Below are 14922 nucleotides of genomic sequence, written 5' to 3' on the forward strand. Positions count from 1 at the left end.
CTGAGAGTTACAAGCGTGACTCCCAAAGGCAGAGGCATGACGAGACTTGTAGTTCCACAGCAGCTGGAGTGCCACAGGCTGAGCACCTATTCCCTATACCTTGTCTTAATAGCTGCTCCACCATTTTAGACACAAAGTATTTGACGTGTCTTGGGTGTTGAAGTAATCAGACCTAAGCTCCCAATCTCCATGCCCAAAAATGGGTAGGCAGAAATGCCATCCACTGCGACAAGCTCTGATGCCATCTTGCAATGTACCTTACTCAGGGCCATTTCACACCAGAATGCAGTGTGGGAAACCCATGTTCTGTGCGAGTTTCTCACACAGTGTTAAAAACACACTACACCACCCCCAAAACACATTGAGTTTGCCTGCACCAGACTGCATTGTACAGAAATGCCATATGATCTGGTTGCAGAGCATTTCATAAAGTAGTGCATGCACTACTCAAATGAATGGGCTTAACATGCACTGCTCTCAAAAATCGCACAGAAACACGAGCGCATTCCTGTGTAATTCTTGGTGTGAACTGGCTCTTAAGTTAGACTTTTACAGTGGATTGGTGAGTAAACATTGCTGGGGTAAGCCATCAGAAGGCATTGTCACTTTGACCTGAACGGGTAATGGATAGTGTTTTTTTTAAAGTATAACTTCACTCTCCCAATTAACATGGACTATTTTGAATCCATATTCTGCTAGCATTCGTAAAAAGATAGGAAAGTATATCATATTTACTCGTTTAAAACGGTGTTTCACATTTCTTAAGTTACCGTACATCCTATTTTCTATGCCTAGGCAAATGTCATACATTCCAGGAGTCTTCAGGAGGGGGTTTTCTCAGCTATGCACACTGTACTGTCTGCATGCCTGAGTTAAGGGAAAACGGATTCCAGGAAGTAAATGCTAAATGAATCATCAGCCCTTAAAAATGGCCACATCCAGAAAAACTAGGGGGCATTTTTCAAAGTGATTTCTCCGCAAAATAAAGCATGGAGGGATGGATAAATCAGCCCTTAAAGATGGCCACATCCAGAAATTCTAGGGGGCATTTTTCAAAGTGATTTCTCAGCAAAATAAAGCATGGAGGGATGGATGAATCAGCCCTTAAAGATGGGCACGTCCAGAAATGCTAGGGGGAGTGATTTCTCAGCAAAATAAAAGCATGGAGGGAAGGATGAGGAGTTTACTTTGAATATTATAAAGGAATTAAAATAGCACTTTTGGTTTGTGGTGCTCAGATACAGTGGAGCTCTGCTTTAAGTACTGCACTTTAAGGCTTGTAAGTAGCGCATGTACCAATAACGAGAAGTAGCTAAAATCAGTCAAGCTATGAAAAAGAAGGTTCCCCAAAAAACCAAAAGACATTCCCTGATGTGCTTGCATAAGCAACATTGAGAAAACACAACTGATCATTTTCAGTATTTGTACTTATAAAATAATTAGTAACAGTTATATTTTTACAATTTATCAAGCTCTCTCAAATAATTCATAATGTATATAAAATGTTACAAGAGCCAGGCCCTTGCAGATGGTCATTTAACCCAAATCCAAGATTTGCATGCAGATAATCTATAAAAGTTGTCCTGGCTAACGACAAATCACTGCAGACCTTTGATGATTGACCTCAAATTAATAGGCAACATATTACCTGTTGGGAAGCTGGTACTGGCTGAACTACAGGTGCCTGGGCCGATGCAGACGTCCGTAGAGCGACTGACGTTGCAGAATCTGAGCCACTGTCTGAACTTTGCATGCTGATGCCTGTGTAAGAAATCACAAAACATGGGCATTAAAATCAACACTTCATCAAAATAGGATCTCTTTATGCTAAAAGAAAAAACAGAAGCCACTGATACCAACAGGAATGCCCAGCTACAGTATGTGTCACTGCAGTCTGTCCATTTTCAGGATGCTTAAAAAGTGGTGGGAAAACCCTTGATTACATAGTTAGCATAAGTTTGTGAACCCCAAGCATTATCCTTGAGACTAAGTGGAGAAAAAGGGATTGAATAAAAACACTGTCTATCAATTACAGTCTATTTTATATTCAAAACTGCCGTGGGATGATTTAAACTCTTTAATTATTCACAATAATATCCAATGATATTTTGCATTACAAGAAAATCCATATATTTCATGTCTGTGCTGTGGCTGCAGACAGCTATATAAATAAGCCTGTATAAATAGAGAGAGCAGAGTTTACAGCTAAGTGCCGGAGAGTGCAAGTCAGACTATGTTTAATCAGCAGAAAAACAGATGCAGATGCTCCATGTGTAAGGCACGGCCTGCCTTGCTTGGCTCTGTTTGCTCTCCCCTGGATTGTTGCTCTGCAAACAACGGTTGCTAGAAGCAACTGCAGTCCACTCCCATCTCCACAAGCTGGTTGCCGAGCAACACAGAGATTACATCCCAAACTAAACAATACGCCACTCCACTCCCCCTCCCTTACTGTGTGCCGCTCTGCTCTCTTACCATTAACCAGGCAATGTGTCATCTATTATACCAGACTGAGGGAAATGGGGGGTGGAGGACAGATAATGTTTATTCCGGCTCTCCGCTACAATGAACTACTTGCGACTGTTTCCCATTTCTCAATTAACAAGCATAATGGATCCCAGAATGTGCAACACACAAGGAGACCTTGACATATCTGGAAATTAACTGAATGAGATTACTAATAAATAATAATAGTAATTAAAAAAAAAAAAGTTAATACTGCTATGGAAAAACGAGATTTTTGTGCATTCAAAATTCAGTTAATACTGGCTAAAAAATCTACTTGGAAGTTTTCCCTTTTTCATGAACGATTCAGTTTTCTTTCCTTCCATTACAGATGGAAGGAAAGAAAAATCACTCGATTTTCATAGTAGCCTTCCCAGCTGGCAGACCACAATGATCACTGCTAGCGGCTATAGCAAAATGGGCTGGTGGTACCCAAGTTGACTGATGGATCTTCTTCAGTTCAACTAGCCTGCCGCCCATAGATAGATCGATTCTCGGCCGGTCCCTGCTGAACTGGCTGCGATTTGATCCTAGATTGTAAGCTCCAAGGAGCAGGGCCCTCGAACCCCTCGTGTATTAAATCGTATTGTTACTGTACTGTCTCATGTATTGTCTCCCATTATAATGTAAAGCGCTGAGCAAATTATTGGCGCTATATAAATCCTGTATAATAATAATAATAATCTATGGTTGGCTTTACAGCTCATTGAAACTGCGCCTCTATCATCCTGAAAAGTGATCCTGATAGGTAAACCTGCATGTCTTTGGTAGATCATAGAGAAAGGAAAGAAGGGGTGAAAAGAGATAAAATATTACTTATTGTAACAAGATATTTTACCATGGCCTGGACAGATTTATTGGTATCCCTAGAAAAGCTTAATATTAATTGGATCATACTGATCATGTTAACCATTTCCTGTAATTAGTATCACAGGTCTTCAATATGCCCATTTGAATGGAGAAAAGTACTCACTCTACTTTCTCTGGTCTATATTCAGTATGGTGTACACCATGATACCGAACAGCAAAGGAAAGAAAAATGTACACTAGCAGAGAAAGATCTTCTCTAAGCAGCTTTGTGTACCTGTCAATACAGTTCGAAATATTATTAAGAATTTAAATGTCCGTTGGAGTGTAGCCAACATCAGTGGATGCTGGAGAAGCAAGAGGAAAAACATCTGCAGATTGAACAGAAGGATGGTGCGAATGGTAGACAAAGCCAAGGAAAACTTTCAAAGAGATACATGGTGAACTCCAAGGACAAGCAACATCAGTGTCTGATCACTCCACATATCACTTTTTGAGTGACAGTGTGCTCAAAAGGAAAAAAAGGACCAGAAAGACTGAACCATTTAGAAAAAAAAAAGCCAGACTGGAATTTGCTAAAATGCATATTGTCAAGCCACAATGAACCGAGCTCCATTGGTGATCAGCAACTGCTGTTAAGTTGTTCCTCCATGAGGAGAGTACTGGTTCTAATATAGATCTGTGAAAGAATAAGTTCACTTTTGGGAACAGGTTACATGTTCCATTCTTTTTTAGGGTGGAATATGTAAATGTTCCCACTCCTCCAGCTTTGCAAACACTGCCGTGTTATTCATTCACGGAGTTCTGCGAACGAATGCCTACAAGAACTTTGTGGCTGAAAACTTGTAGTTTTTAATAAATTGCCAGGGTGCTGGTGAGCGCTCTCTTAGTCCATTGAACTTCCTGGACTGAAGCAACTACCTGCCCATATCAGAGGTATGAGCAGACAGCTACACTGACATTCTGCAGGAGCCAGACATTGCACCTGCAATTTTCTGATCATGGGAGCAATGCTTTACAGCCTGCTAAGTTAAAAAAAAAAAAAAAAAAAAAAATTATATACACACACACACACACACACACACACACACACACACACACACACACACACACACACACACACACAGTGGGGATCGAAAGTTTGGGCACCCCAGCTAAAAATTCGTATTAATGGGCATAAAGAAGCCAAGGAAAGATGGAAAAATCTCCAAAAGGCATCAAATTACAGATTAGACATTCTTATAATATGTCAACAAAAGTTAGATTTTATTTCCATCATGATGGAGAGGGGCAAAGGTGGGTCAAACTAGGATACTGTGCAGGCAGCTGCCATCCTCCTTATCACCTGATGATGTCATTGGTTGTCAGGACACCAGAGGCTAGAAGGTCGTAATGGTGCACAATGAAAACCTGTGGCTTTGTGAAAGAAAAAGACAGGCATGCTCCACCCGCTTGCTTGTATACAAGTTTTGCCAAGGCACCCCTGAAGAAACCTCAAGGCACCCCAGGTTGAGACTGGATGGCTTAGGCTACCATAGCGTGGCCATCAAGGGAAGCCTTGTTGTATGGGAACTACCTTGCCAAAGCTACTAAGCTCGTTTGAGGTTTTTTTCTTCATTTGACTATACATGAAGGTCTAAAAAGTTTCCATCCCCTGTTTGAGTATGTTGTTCTGGACCTTAGAGCTGTTGTAAACTCCACTTTATATCTTGTACCTACAGGTAAGCCTATAATAAGGCATTTACCTGTGTAGCAGCTGGTGACGTCACCAGCACATGTGCACTGCTCTCCCAATGGACAGCATATCTCACTCACTGAGAGAGCTGTGCCAAGGGAGTGACATCATTGCAGCTTGGCCATTCGAATGGCCAGATCTAGACCAGAAGAAGATGGATTCCATGTCAGCAGTGACAGTGCGCTGCTGGAGGGATCTGTTTTTTTAGGCACGACTCCCATAATGTGCTAGGTGCAGAGCATACTAGCAAATTATGATATGTGAATCTTTAAAAAAAAAAAAACCCAACAGGGTTTACTACTGCTTTTCAGATAGAAAATAGCCCCAACCCAGATAGCTGCCTTTTTTACCAGCTCATATTTCGGAGGTAACTTTTCTGTCTGTAGAGTTTTTATATTTTTATCAAATAAAGCAGACAGATCAATTTTGGCATTACAGTTTGTAGTGTATAGTCTTTTGTACATTCAAGGTACTAATAAATTGAAAGACTAGTGTATCCCTGGCCATAGGGGAATTATACACCAATTGTAATGATAATTTGGCGTCCTCACTAGGGGTTGCCGTTAAAGCTCATAATCAGCCGCTGTGCAGCATAAAGGAATTTTAAGAATGCGTTCTCACAGGAGTGTAGAAAGGAAAATAAGGGAACAAAAACCCTTCCATAGCATGGCAAGTTGAAACATGCTAAAGAGAGGTAAAGATTACCCTTAACTCATTCAATACTAAAGACAACAGCAAATCAATGCAAACGTAGAGATCTGGCAAATGTTTACTATAGACTCTATAGCCAGTTTCATAGCAACGTAAAGTATTAGTAAAATATATCCATTTACTTTTCATCTGCTGACATTTCTCTTCACCATTTTTCTCCATACTCTCAACCCATTTGCCTTCTCAATAACCCCCCACCCCTTGTACCCTTTTAAAGCAGGATGCAGAGGTAAAGTTTGACAGTTAAATAAAACAAGGTTACAATAGACACAAGCAATGTGATCAGAAGGTGTGTAACAGATAAAGCAGGAGGAAGTAAATGAAGGCGAATTTGTAGGTTTGCTAATGTGATAGTAGAGTTGGGGTAAACCTTCCTCCTAGATTGTAAGCTCTAACGAGCAGGGCCCTCTGTTTCCTCTTGTACCAAATTGTATTGTAACTGTAACTTCTCCCTTCATCTTGTAAGACGCTGCGCAAACTTTTGGCGCTATATAAATCCTGTATAATAATAATAAATGGTAATGTGGATTTGGACTTTACAGGATACAGCTTTTCTTATTGATATACTCTGCAGTTTAAGAGAAGAAAGGTCCCTTCACCAATACACTGTTCAAAAGCCAAGAGGCTAGACATATGGTTTTTAACAATGACACCAGAAAAATCAACTGCGGCTTCAGAGATGCTACCAAAAATTTGGCAACTGGATGAGAAATTCTGAGAATATATTAAAGTGGAACTTCACTCTCTCAATCAACATGGAATATATTTCTAATCCTTATGATATATTTTCTTATCTGTTTACTAATGCTAGCAGCATATTTACTTGTTTTAAACTTTGTTGTTTTGCATTCCTTCATTTACTTCCTGATTTCCATATGAGGTCATACGTCCCAAGAGTCTTCAGGAGGGGGGGAGGGTTCTCAGCTCAGCCAATGCCTGAGCTAAGGACAGATAGATTCACATATTCCAGAAACTGGTACATGAATCACTTGCCCTTACTAAAGATGGGCATTGCCAGAAATGCTAGGGTGTGTTTTTCAAAATGATTTCTCAGCAAAATAAGCATTGAGGAGTTGGTTTTGAATATTAATAATGAATTTTTGATTTGTGGCACTCAGATGCATTGCAGTTCTACTTTAATGTTAGAAGGGTAGCAAAAAAAAAAAAAAAAAAATTGTAAAGAGTTGCTAGATAATAATTTGCTAGCATAATTTGTTCCTGTTCTTAACTGCATGCTTAATGCAGTCCTATGCTTCAGATAGAAGGTAAATAATTCTATCAAAGAGAAACAGCAAGACCTAATAAATATAGTAAAGAGCACAAAGTAGACTTTTATCAAGCCTTAAAATACCAGTGGTTAGATTGCCTGTTTCTGAAAGCCCCAGTGATATTCTCTGTGGGAAACACTGTGCATCATGCAGAACAGTGCCAAAAGTCAACCACATACTTCAGTGTGATTTGCTTCTGGAGCCAAAGACAAAAAACATGATTGGCAGCTATGACACTCATTAGGAATGGTTCATCCTACTGCTAGCTCAGTCTATCCAAGAATTTGACACACTTTTGCTGAGACATGGAGGGAGAAAACTAGGTGAACACTTGTACGACCATGTGTGTAAACTCAGATTTCAACAGCATATGCACGTATATTTTGATGCACTCCAATGATATCACATATGCCCAACAGCCAAAAAAAAAAAAAAAAAAAGCCTGCTAAAACCGAAACACCTATGGGAGGCATTGCAGAATACGGTCAGTACTAAATAATGCACAAAGATGGATTGTGTTACAATAAATATTTGATGTATAGATAGGTGTCATAATGCAGTGGCTGGGAAAATACCTTGTAGTTACATGCCTTTTAGGAGATCCTGAAAAGAATAAAAGATGACAACTTCATGTGAGTGCACAGCATATGGTTCTACAGTTTGTCTGCAACTTCATAGCTATCGACCTGATGAGGTACATCACAAGACTTTAGAAAGCTTGGATAGCATAGCTTGCACCTGCAAACTTGTTAAAACTACAATCAGAGAACGAGGATATAAACCTGAAAGTAGTCAAGTTCAGTCTGGTTCACACAGACTTCTTAATACACAACAAAATGAAAACTATTCTACTTACCAAAGGATTTGCAATTCAGCCAGTCTTGTGATCCAGAGCATCCTGGCCAGACAGTTCACTATATAATGAATAAAATCACTGCTCTATAAAAAGGGCATTTACTAAGTAGTAGAGTTGTACCAAATGTAGAACAGCGATCTTCTATGCTGTGCAGTGTGGTAGAGAGGGGTAAAATACGAGGAGGCATTCAAGTCAAACCAGGACTTTTAATTTTACAGGTATAAAAAGGGATCCTAGTGTGGTGGTACCACAAGCAGTAGTAAGTGGCAAGTGTGTCCCCTTAGTGATAGGTGGCACACGTCGCGGGCTAGTCCAGAGACCATTAATTAGTGTGTGCATGGAACAGCGTGTGGTGATGACGTTTCTTGTGAACGAAGACGTAAAACCTGCAGATATCTACAGAAGACTTCAAGCATAGTACGGCAAGGAGACGCTCAGCCCCAGTAAGCCATTGGAATGGTTTAAAAATTTCAAAGATGGCCATACGTCAGTCGGTGACAACCTCGGCCATGGTGGTTCCAGCCCACAGCAGTCATTCCTGTGAACATTCAGTGTGAGGAACACCTGAACTTTGATAATTGACGCATAACCTGCTGCAAAATTGCACAAGAGACCAAACTTTCTGTGGGAATGGTGAACACATTGATGACAAAGTGAAGCAGGATGTCCTAGGATGGTTAAAGTGATTGTAAAAGCTGAAGGTTTTTAACCTTTATGCATTCTATGCATGAAAGTAAAAAAACCTGTGTGCAGCAGCCCCCCCAATACGTACCTCATCGCAATCCAGCCATGTAAATGATAACCTCGACTGTCCCAGGTGTCTGCCTCCTTCCCCAGACAAAAGTGGGAGCCATTGGCTCCTGCTGCTGTCAATCACAGCCAGTCAGCTAATGAGAGGGGGCGGGGCTGAGCAATATTCCAAATCCAAATGTAGACATTCAAACCATACTAATATGCAACTCTTCTACTGCAAGACTGGACTTTAAAATGCCATTTACATGATGCCAGTTGTGTCTGGCCCATGCACACTGGGCTTAAAAATAAATACATTTAAAATTATTATATACTTTGCGTTTTTGAAGTTTTCTGGCAGGAAAAAAAAAAAATGCTAAAACGCTCTAGGTTGGGCTGGTTACCATTTGTTTGTACAGTTGATTATTTAGTGCGAGGACGCAATGCATACACTCAGAAGTTCAGTGTTCAGTGCATCTCTATATCTTAATCTGTTAGATATGTGCTCCAACTAGGGAGACACTGAGAATTATAGATGGAGGACTGCAGTACATTGGGGTGCCATGACATGACCACTGCAGCTTACACATACATTTGCAAATGTGTGCAAACTAAATGCCTTGTTTTTAACGTGAACTGTTAGACAGGGTCAATTCGGTTTGTTACAGGCTGGCAGGACAGTGACCTGGGAATTGTTTTTTGACATGCGTTGCCCTTCTATCTGCTCCTTTGCTGCAAAGGCCAGTTATAGGTTGGGGCTGTTGCGATTTGTTTGTAAACACCCCTAAAAGCCTGTACAAAAATGCTCTATGTGAGTGTTTTTTTCTGCCAAAAGAACTGGTGTTTTTTTAAGCCCATTCTGCATGGACCCTGCAAAGTGTCCAAAGAGTTCAACAAGTAAATTTTAAAAGTTAACCTGTCATGTGAGAAACCATGACCCTACCATTGCAGACCTAGTTTTGAAATTTTGGTTGAGTGACCATTACCCTGACCAATGCTCTTCTTCAACCTTTTCTTGTTCACTGACCCAGGACAATGAAGAAAGACAGAGAAAGTTAAAAATTCCTGTTCTGCATATGTGCTCTAGATCAAGGATTCAAAAAAGTATTGAAGTGAGCGGGTCAACATGACTAGCCATTGCTGGATTTTCCTTCTAAAATTGCAACACCCATGACTTACTATGGTAAGATTTCCATTAAACGATCATCTCAGTCAAAAAACGGAATATGGAACCTTTAGATACATGCAGTGAACACACCCTATCTTTTCAATGGTTGAGAGCCTAAATGCATCTTTGCAATGAATTTTGTTAATATGCGCATTATCACGTGTTAGGCATCATGTATACTGCTGCTGCTAAACATGAGTGTAGAAGCTTTTGGCATTTTTTGTCAAAGCCCCTGAACTCAACTCAATAAAAGCCTATGTGTCAATGTACACATAGGCTTTTACCAAAGCAGCAGAGTTTAGGGGCAGTTAAATGTTTCTCTCCTGAAAGCAGAAGAATCATATTCAGGAGAGAAAAGTTTCGGCCAAAAAATGCTAAATGCGGCAAAAACATGTGTAAACGCGGCTAAACGCTAGCCGCGTTTACCGCTTGGACGTTTATCCATGTCAACGGAAAATACTCTGGCCAGTCAAATGAAAAAACATCCAAGCACTAAATACGATAAACGCAGTACCGGGTGTACACACATTTTTTCCGTGTTTACAGTTTTTTTTGCAGCCAGGTGAGCTTAACGTCTAGGGGAGTTAATGTGTACATGAGGCCTTAATGAATTGGGTGCCAATCACAATGAATGGCACTGCAACATGCCAAGGCAATGCAGCTCCGATGCACATATGTTGCAAGCCTCCACAATGTACAGTAACTTAGTACCATGTGCAGTATCCTATAACAAAAATGTTGCATTACCAATTTTTTGGTTCAATGCAAAATGAATATACTACCTTAATGCAATGCATGCTAACTTGTAACAACACATTCACACAATGTGCAAAAATTAACAAGTCTGAATGGGCCCCATGGGTTTCATCCAAGCATAAGTGTAGTAGTGTATCACTTCACCATAGTCCCTTTTGTGTAAATATTGTCATAATAGTTGACAAATTAAATAGTTCTTCCAAAACGTGTGTCTAAATACCTTGTATGCATTTCAGTCTTATCCTCTATCATTTTCATGGATAAAAATGTGCTCCTCCCCACACAGAACTTACTTTTTGGGCGTTTCTTATACAAAACAAAACTGTCATTTACTGGGAGCGTTGTCATACAGCAAATCTCTGCTTCCACAAGACCAAGCAGCATGGGATTAACCTCCCTAGTGGTCTGATTATGTCCATATTTCTGTGCTCAAAGCGGTACATTTTTTTGCATGGAAATATGTATTTTTTTTATTGTAGGCCTGTAATTTTTAGGAATAACTCACTGAAATCTGTCCGAACAAGAGTCTAGTAAACATCCCGGGGATGTTAAAATTTGAAACACGAAATCTTAAGTTATAATTTAATAAATAATCATAAAAAAATAATAATATAATAATAAATTTAATTCAATAATGTAATCAAACCAAAAACACTGAAATTTTAAATATAGCGCCAAGTTCGCATATCACTGAGCAAAGTCGCAAAATCGTTTTCAGTGTCTGATGACGAATTTCCCCACGAATCATTATCACTCAATTCTGCAAGTGGTTCTAATTTACTATCGCTGTTCTCTAGCTGGTCTAAAACCGCTTTTGACCTAAAGGGACGCTTTTTGGACGCCATGGACGTTTCTCAGTTTCCAGGCAGAAAGAACAGTAAAAATGCAGGCAGGGCACAGGATAAAGCACTAGGGACAATATGTATGTGAAATGGTTTGATACAGTAATGTTTTACTATGTGATTTTAATGTATTTAGTGAATGTCACTTTTTGTCATTTTCAAATTTCCCGCCAGTTCCGTCCCTGTACGTCCCAACGTTGCAGGGAACGGAACCCAGAAGAAAGATGCCGGCATCCGCTGGAGGACATTACAGGGGACACTGCAGGGGGACATCGCAGGAGAGCAGGACAAGGTAAGAGAAGAACAGATCCCGGAGCAGCGCCGCATGGTAAGCCCGAGTGTAGCTCGGGGTTACCGCTTGTGGTACTGAAACTTTACCCCGAGCTACACTCGGGAATACCACCAGGGAGGTTAAAGCCCCATACACACGATGAGAATATTGAACGACCGATCATCTGTTTTTTTTGCCTGTTAGTCTCTTATCGAAAGTGAAAAGGATGCTAAGGATACGAAAATTCTCATACGAAAGAAAAGAATTTGGAAAGTGATGTTGTGTATTTGTATTGTATTTTCAGACGACTACTGTACTATCAGGCATAGTACGAGAAAACTTTTTGTGTTTGTCCCTTCGGATATTGTAATATCCGAATTTGTAATATACGAATTGTAGTGATCGGCTCTCGAAAGCTGTGTACTAACAATCCGATTTGGATGATTGGTCCTCGTATGAAAATGTTCGTACGATTTTCTTATTGTGTGTACGGGGCATTAGTGCTAGATGCACTTTAGAACCTAGCAGGTTGCACCAGCTAAAGATGAACATAGCAAGACTTCTTGATTTGTAATGCAGGAAATGTATTCTCAAAACACAACCACTGTAGGCTCCTCACTAACGCACACTGAAAGGTCTGATGAATCAGTACAAAGATGTTTTTCTCAGTCACCAGTTAAAAAAAAATGGAGACAGCATTATAATGAACATGATGCAGGAAGCACTCTGCCACTGAACATGCGAAAAGCTCGGTGAGAGAACACAGAACTCTAAGCTGAATGGCCTTCCTGACTTTTTGCACGATACCAAAGTTCACCAGTTGGTTTTATTTGTTGTTAGCAAATGCGCTTTAAAGGCCCACTGAAAGCATTTATTTGCATCCGTCTCACCTTCCATAAGTTCACTGCAGAGACATCACACTCTTGAAGCTGTACTCTATGATTGTACATTATTAGCAGTAGGGTTGCACCGATACTGGTATAGGTATTGGTGTCGATACTAAGCAGTTGCACGAGTAATGTGCGGTGTGATTTGAGCCGATACATAATAAATATACCTTTGCGCATGCAATTTGAAGATTTTGTATTGCTCAAATCACGCTGCAAATCGCACAGCACCCACAAGGAAACAACATGTGATTCTGTCAGGAAATGCACCACATTCCTGCTGAAATCACATGCGATTCTTTGCAGTGTGATTTGACGGGCCGAAATCGCACTGCAAAAGGTATCGGTAGTGGCGAGTACAAGTACCTGTACTCGCCGTTAAAAAGCAAAAAAAAAAAAAGCCAGTATCGGTGCAACCCTAACTGGCAGTCCAAGGAGAATATGACCCTATCATTTTGTTACAATATATAACCATCACCAAAAACGAGTTAGGTCCCTACCTCATGTGCATACATGCACATACTAGGGCCAATTTAACTGCTCTGCACCAAATCACGTATCTGGTAAATGATCAGCGCTTCTGGGTAGGGCACGCATGCCTGCTGACCAAACTGTAGTGTGATTTGTTACAGCGCAAGCCAATGAGAGGGTCCTGGCCAATGACTGATCACTGGGAACCCGTTGATCAGATCAGTGATTCGCAGAAGAGAGTTCTGTGTTAGTAAACAACACTAAGCTCGCTACACCAACAAGCGATTTTGCTGTTTTATACACTTTTTTTCTTACCAAAGACATGTAGCAGAACACATTTTTTTTTTAATTGGATATTGTGACAGACCCAACTGGGACAGGAGCTTTTGGAGGTGACTGCTGTCTAGCCTCTTGCCTACTGACCATGTCCCTGGCATCTGAGGGGGCTTAATTACTTGGTGGGTGCCTGGGGTGACCTTTGGAGTAGTTTACTTTGGATTCAAGTCCATATCTCCCCCAAAACACACAGACTCTGAGAACTGGAGGACCACGATACAGATTTGGGGTTTCTGTGTCCAAATCAGCATTGACAGCTTCACCCCCCCCCACTTCCTAGTCTCAGAGACTATTAGGAAAATGTTAATATAGTCAGCTCAAAATAAACCTGAGGACTCTTGCTCTAATCTGTTTATCAAGGTGGTAAGTGTCTTTGTACCATTGTAAGCCTCCTAGGTGTGCATTCCATTGTTAATTGTGTCACCTATTGTTTGTCTGTTGGCAAGTCCTCTTGGAGGCTCCCGCATGATGAGATTACCCGGCTGAGCTTCACCATGTTATCTAATCCCTGTGGGATGTTTATCCTAATGTAGAATATATTTGTGGTTATTGCTTTTGGGGGGACTGCCCTTATTTCTGGAGTGTATAAAAACTGTATTTCTCTTCAATACAGTAGTTCTAGTTTGGCATTTAAGCTAGTTTCATCTAGTCTTCGGTGCAATGCCCAGCTATAATACCAAGCAGCTGCATCCAAGCCTTACATCACCAAGAGCAATGCAAAGCCTCAGATGCAGTGGTGTAAAGCATGCCACCACTGGACTCTAGAGCAGTGGAGACATGTTCTCTGGAGTGAGGAATCACGCTTCTCTGGCTGGCAATCCAATGGATATGTCTGGGTTTGGTGGTTGCCAGGAGAATGGTACCTGACTGCATTGTGTCTAGGGTAATGTTTGGGGGATTATGGTGTGTGATTGTTTTTCAGGGGTTTGGCTTGGCCCCTTAGATCCAGTGAAGGGAACTCTTAAGGCGTCATCATACCACGACATTTTGGACAATTTCATGCTCCCAACTTTGAGGGAACAGTTGGGAATGGCCCCTTCCTGTTCCATCATGACTGCGCACCAGTGCACAAAGCAAGGTGTGTAAAGACATGGATAAGCAAGTTTGGGGTGGAGGAACTTGACTGGCCTGCACAGTCCTAACCTCAACCCAATAGAACACCTTTGGGATGAATTCTAGCGGAGACTGCAATCCAGGCCTTCTCGTCCGACATCAGTGCCTGACCTCACAAATGCGCTTCTGGAAGAATGCTCAAACATTCCCATAGACACTCCTAAACCTTGTGGACAGCCTTCCCAGAAAAGTTGAAGCTGTTATAGCTGCAAAGGGTGGGCCAACTCATTATTGAACCCTACGGACCAAGACTGGGATGCCAATAAAGTTTGTGTGTGTGTGTAAGGCAGGCGTCCCAATACTTTTGGCAATATAGTGTAGATTGCACATATTGTAGAAATTATTTAAACATATTGGGCCCCATAATAAAACATACCCTATCTACTCCACATATTAAGGCAAACAACCATCAAAAATACAAAAACTACTTTGATGCTGCTGCAAACAGACAGCAGGGAGTCAGATTT

General features: G+C 40.9%; 1 protein-coding gene across 2 annotated transcripts in view; it reads right to left on the bottom strand.

Moving 5' to 3' along the window:
• The window catches only part of RFX2 (regulatory factor X2), a 75703-nt gene that overhangs the window by 40638 nt on the left and 20143 nt on the right, over nucleotides 1-14922 (bottom strand). For both annotated transcript variants that reach the window (XM_089669999.1, XM_089670001.1), the window contains exon 2: nucleotides 1649-1761. In XM_089669999.1, coding sequence (XP_089526125.1) covers nucleotides 1649-1753 — 105 coding nt within the window. In that variant the 5' untranslated portion in view covers nucleotides 1754-1761. The remainder of the gene's footprint in view (nucleotides 1-1648; nucleotides 1762-14922) is intronic.

Source organism: Staurois parvus, unplaced genomic scaffold, assembly GCF_062004578.1.
Source record: "Staurois parvus isolate SC_StPar_1 unplaced genomic scaffold, SC_StPar_1.0 ptg000086l, whole genome shotgun sequence".
In the NCBI taxonomy this organism is placed as follows: Eukaryota; Metazoa; Chordata; class Amphibia; order Anura; family Ranidae; genus Staurois; species Staurois parvus.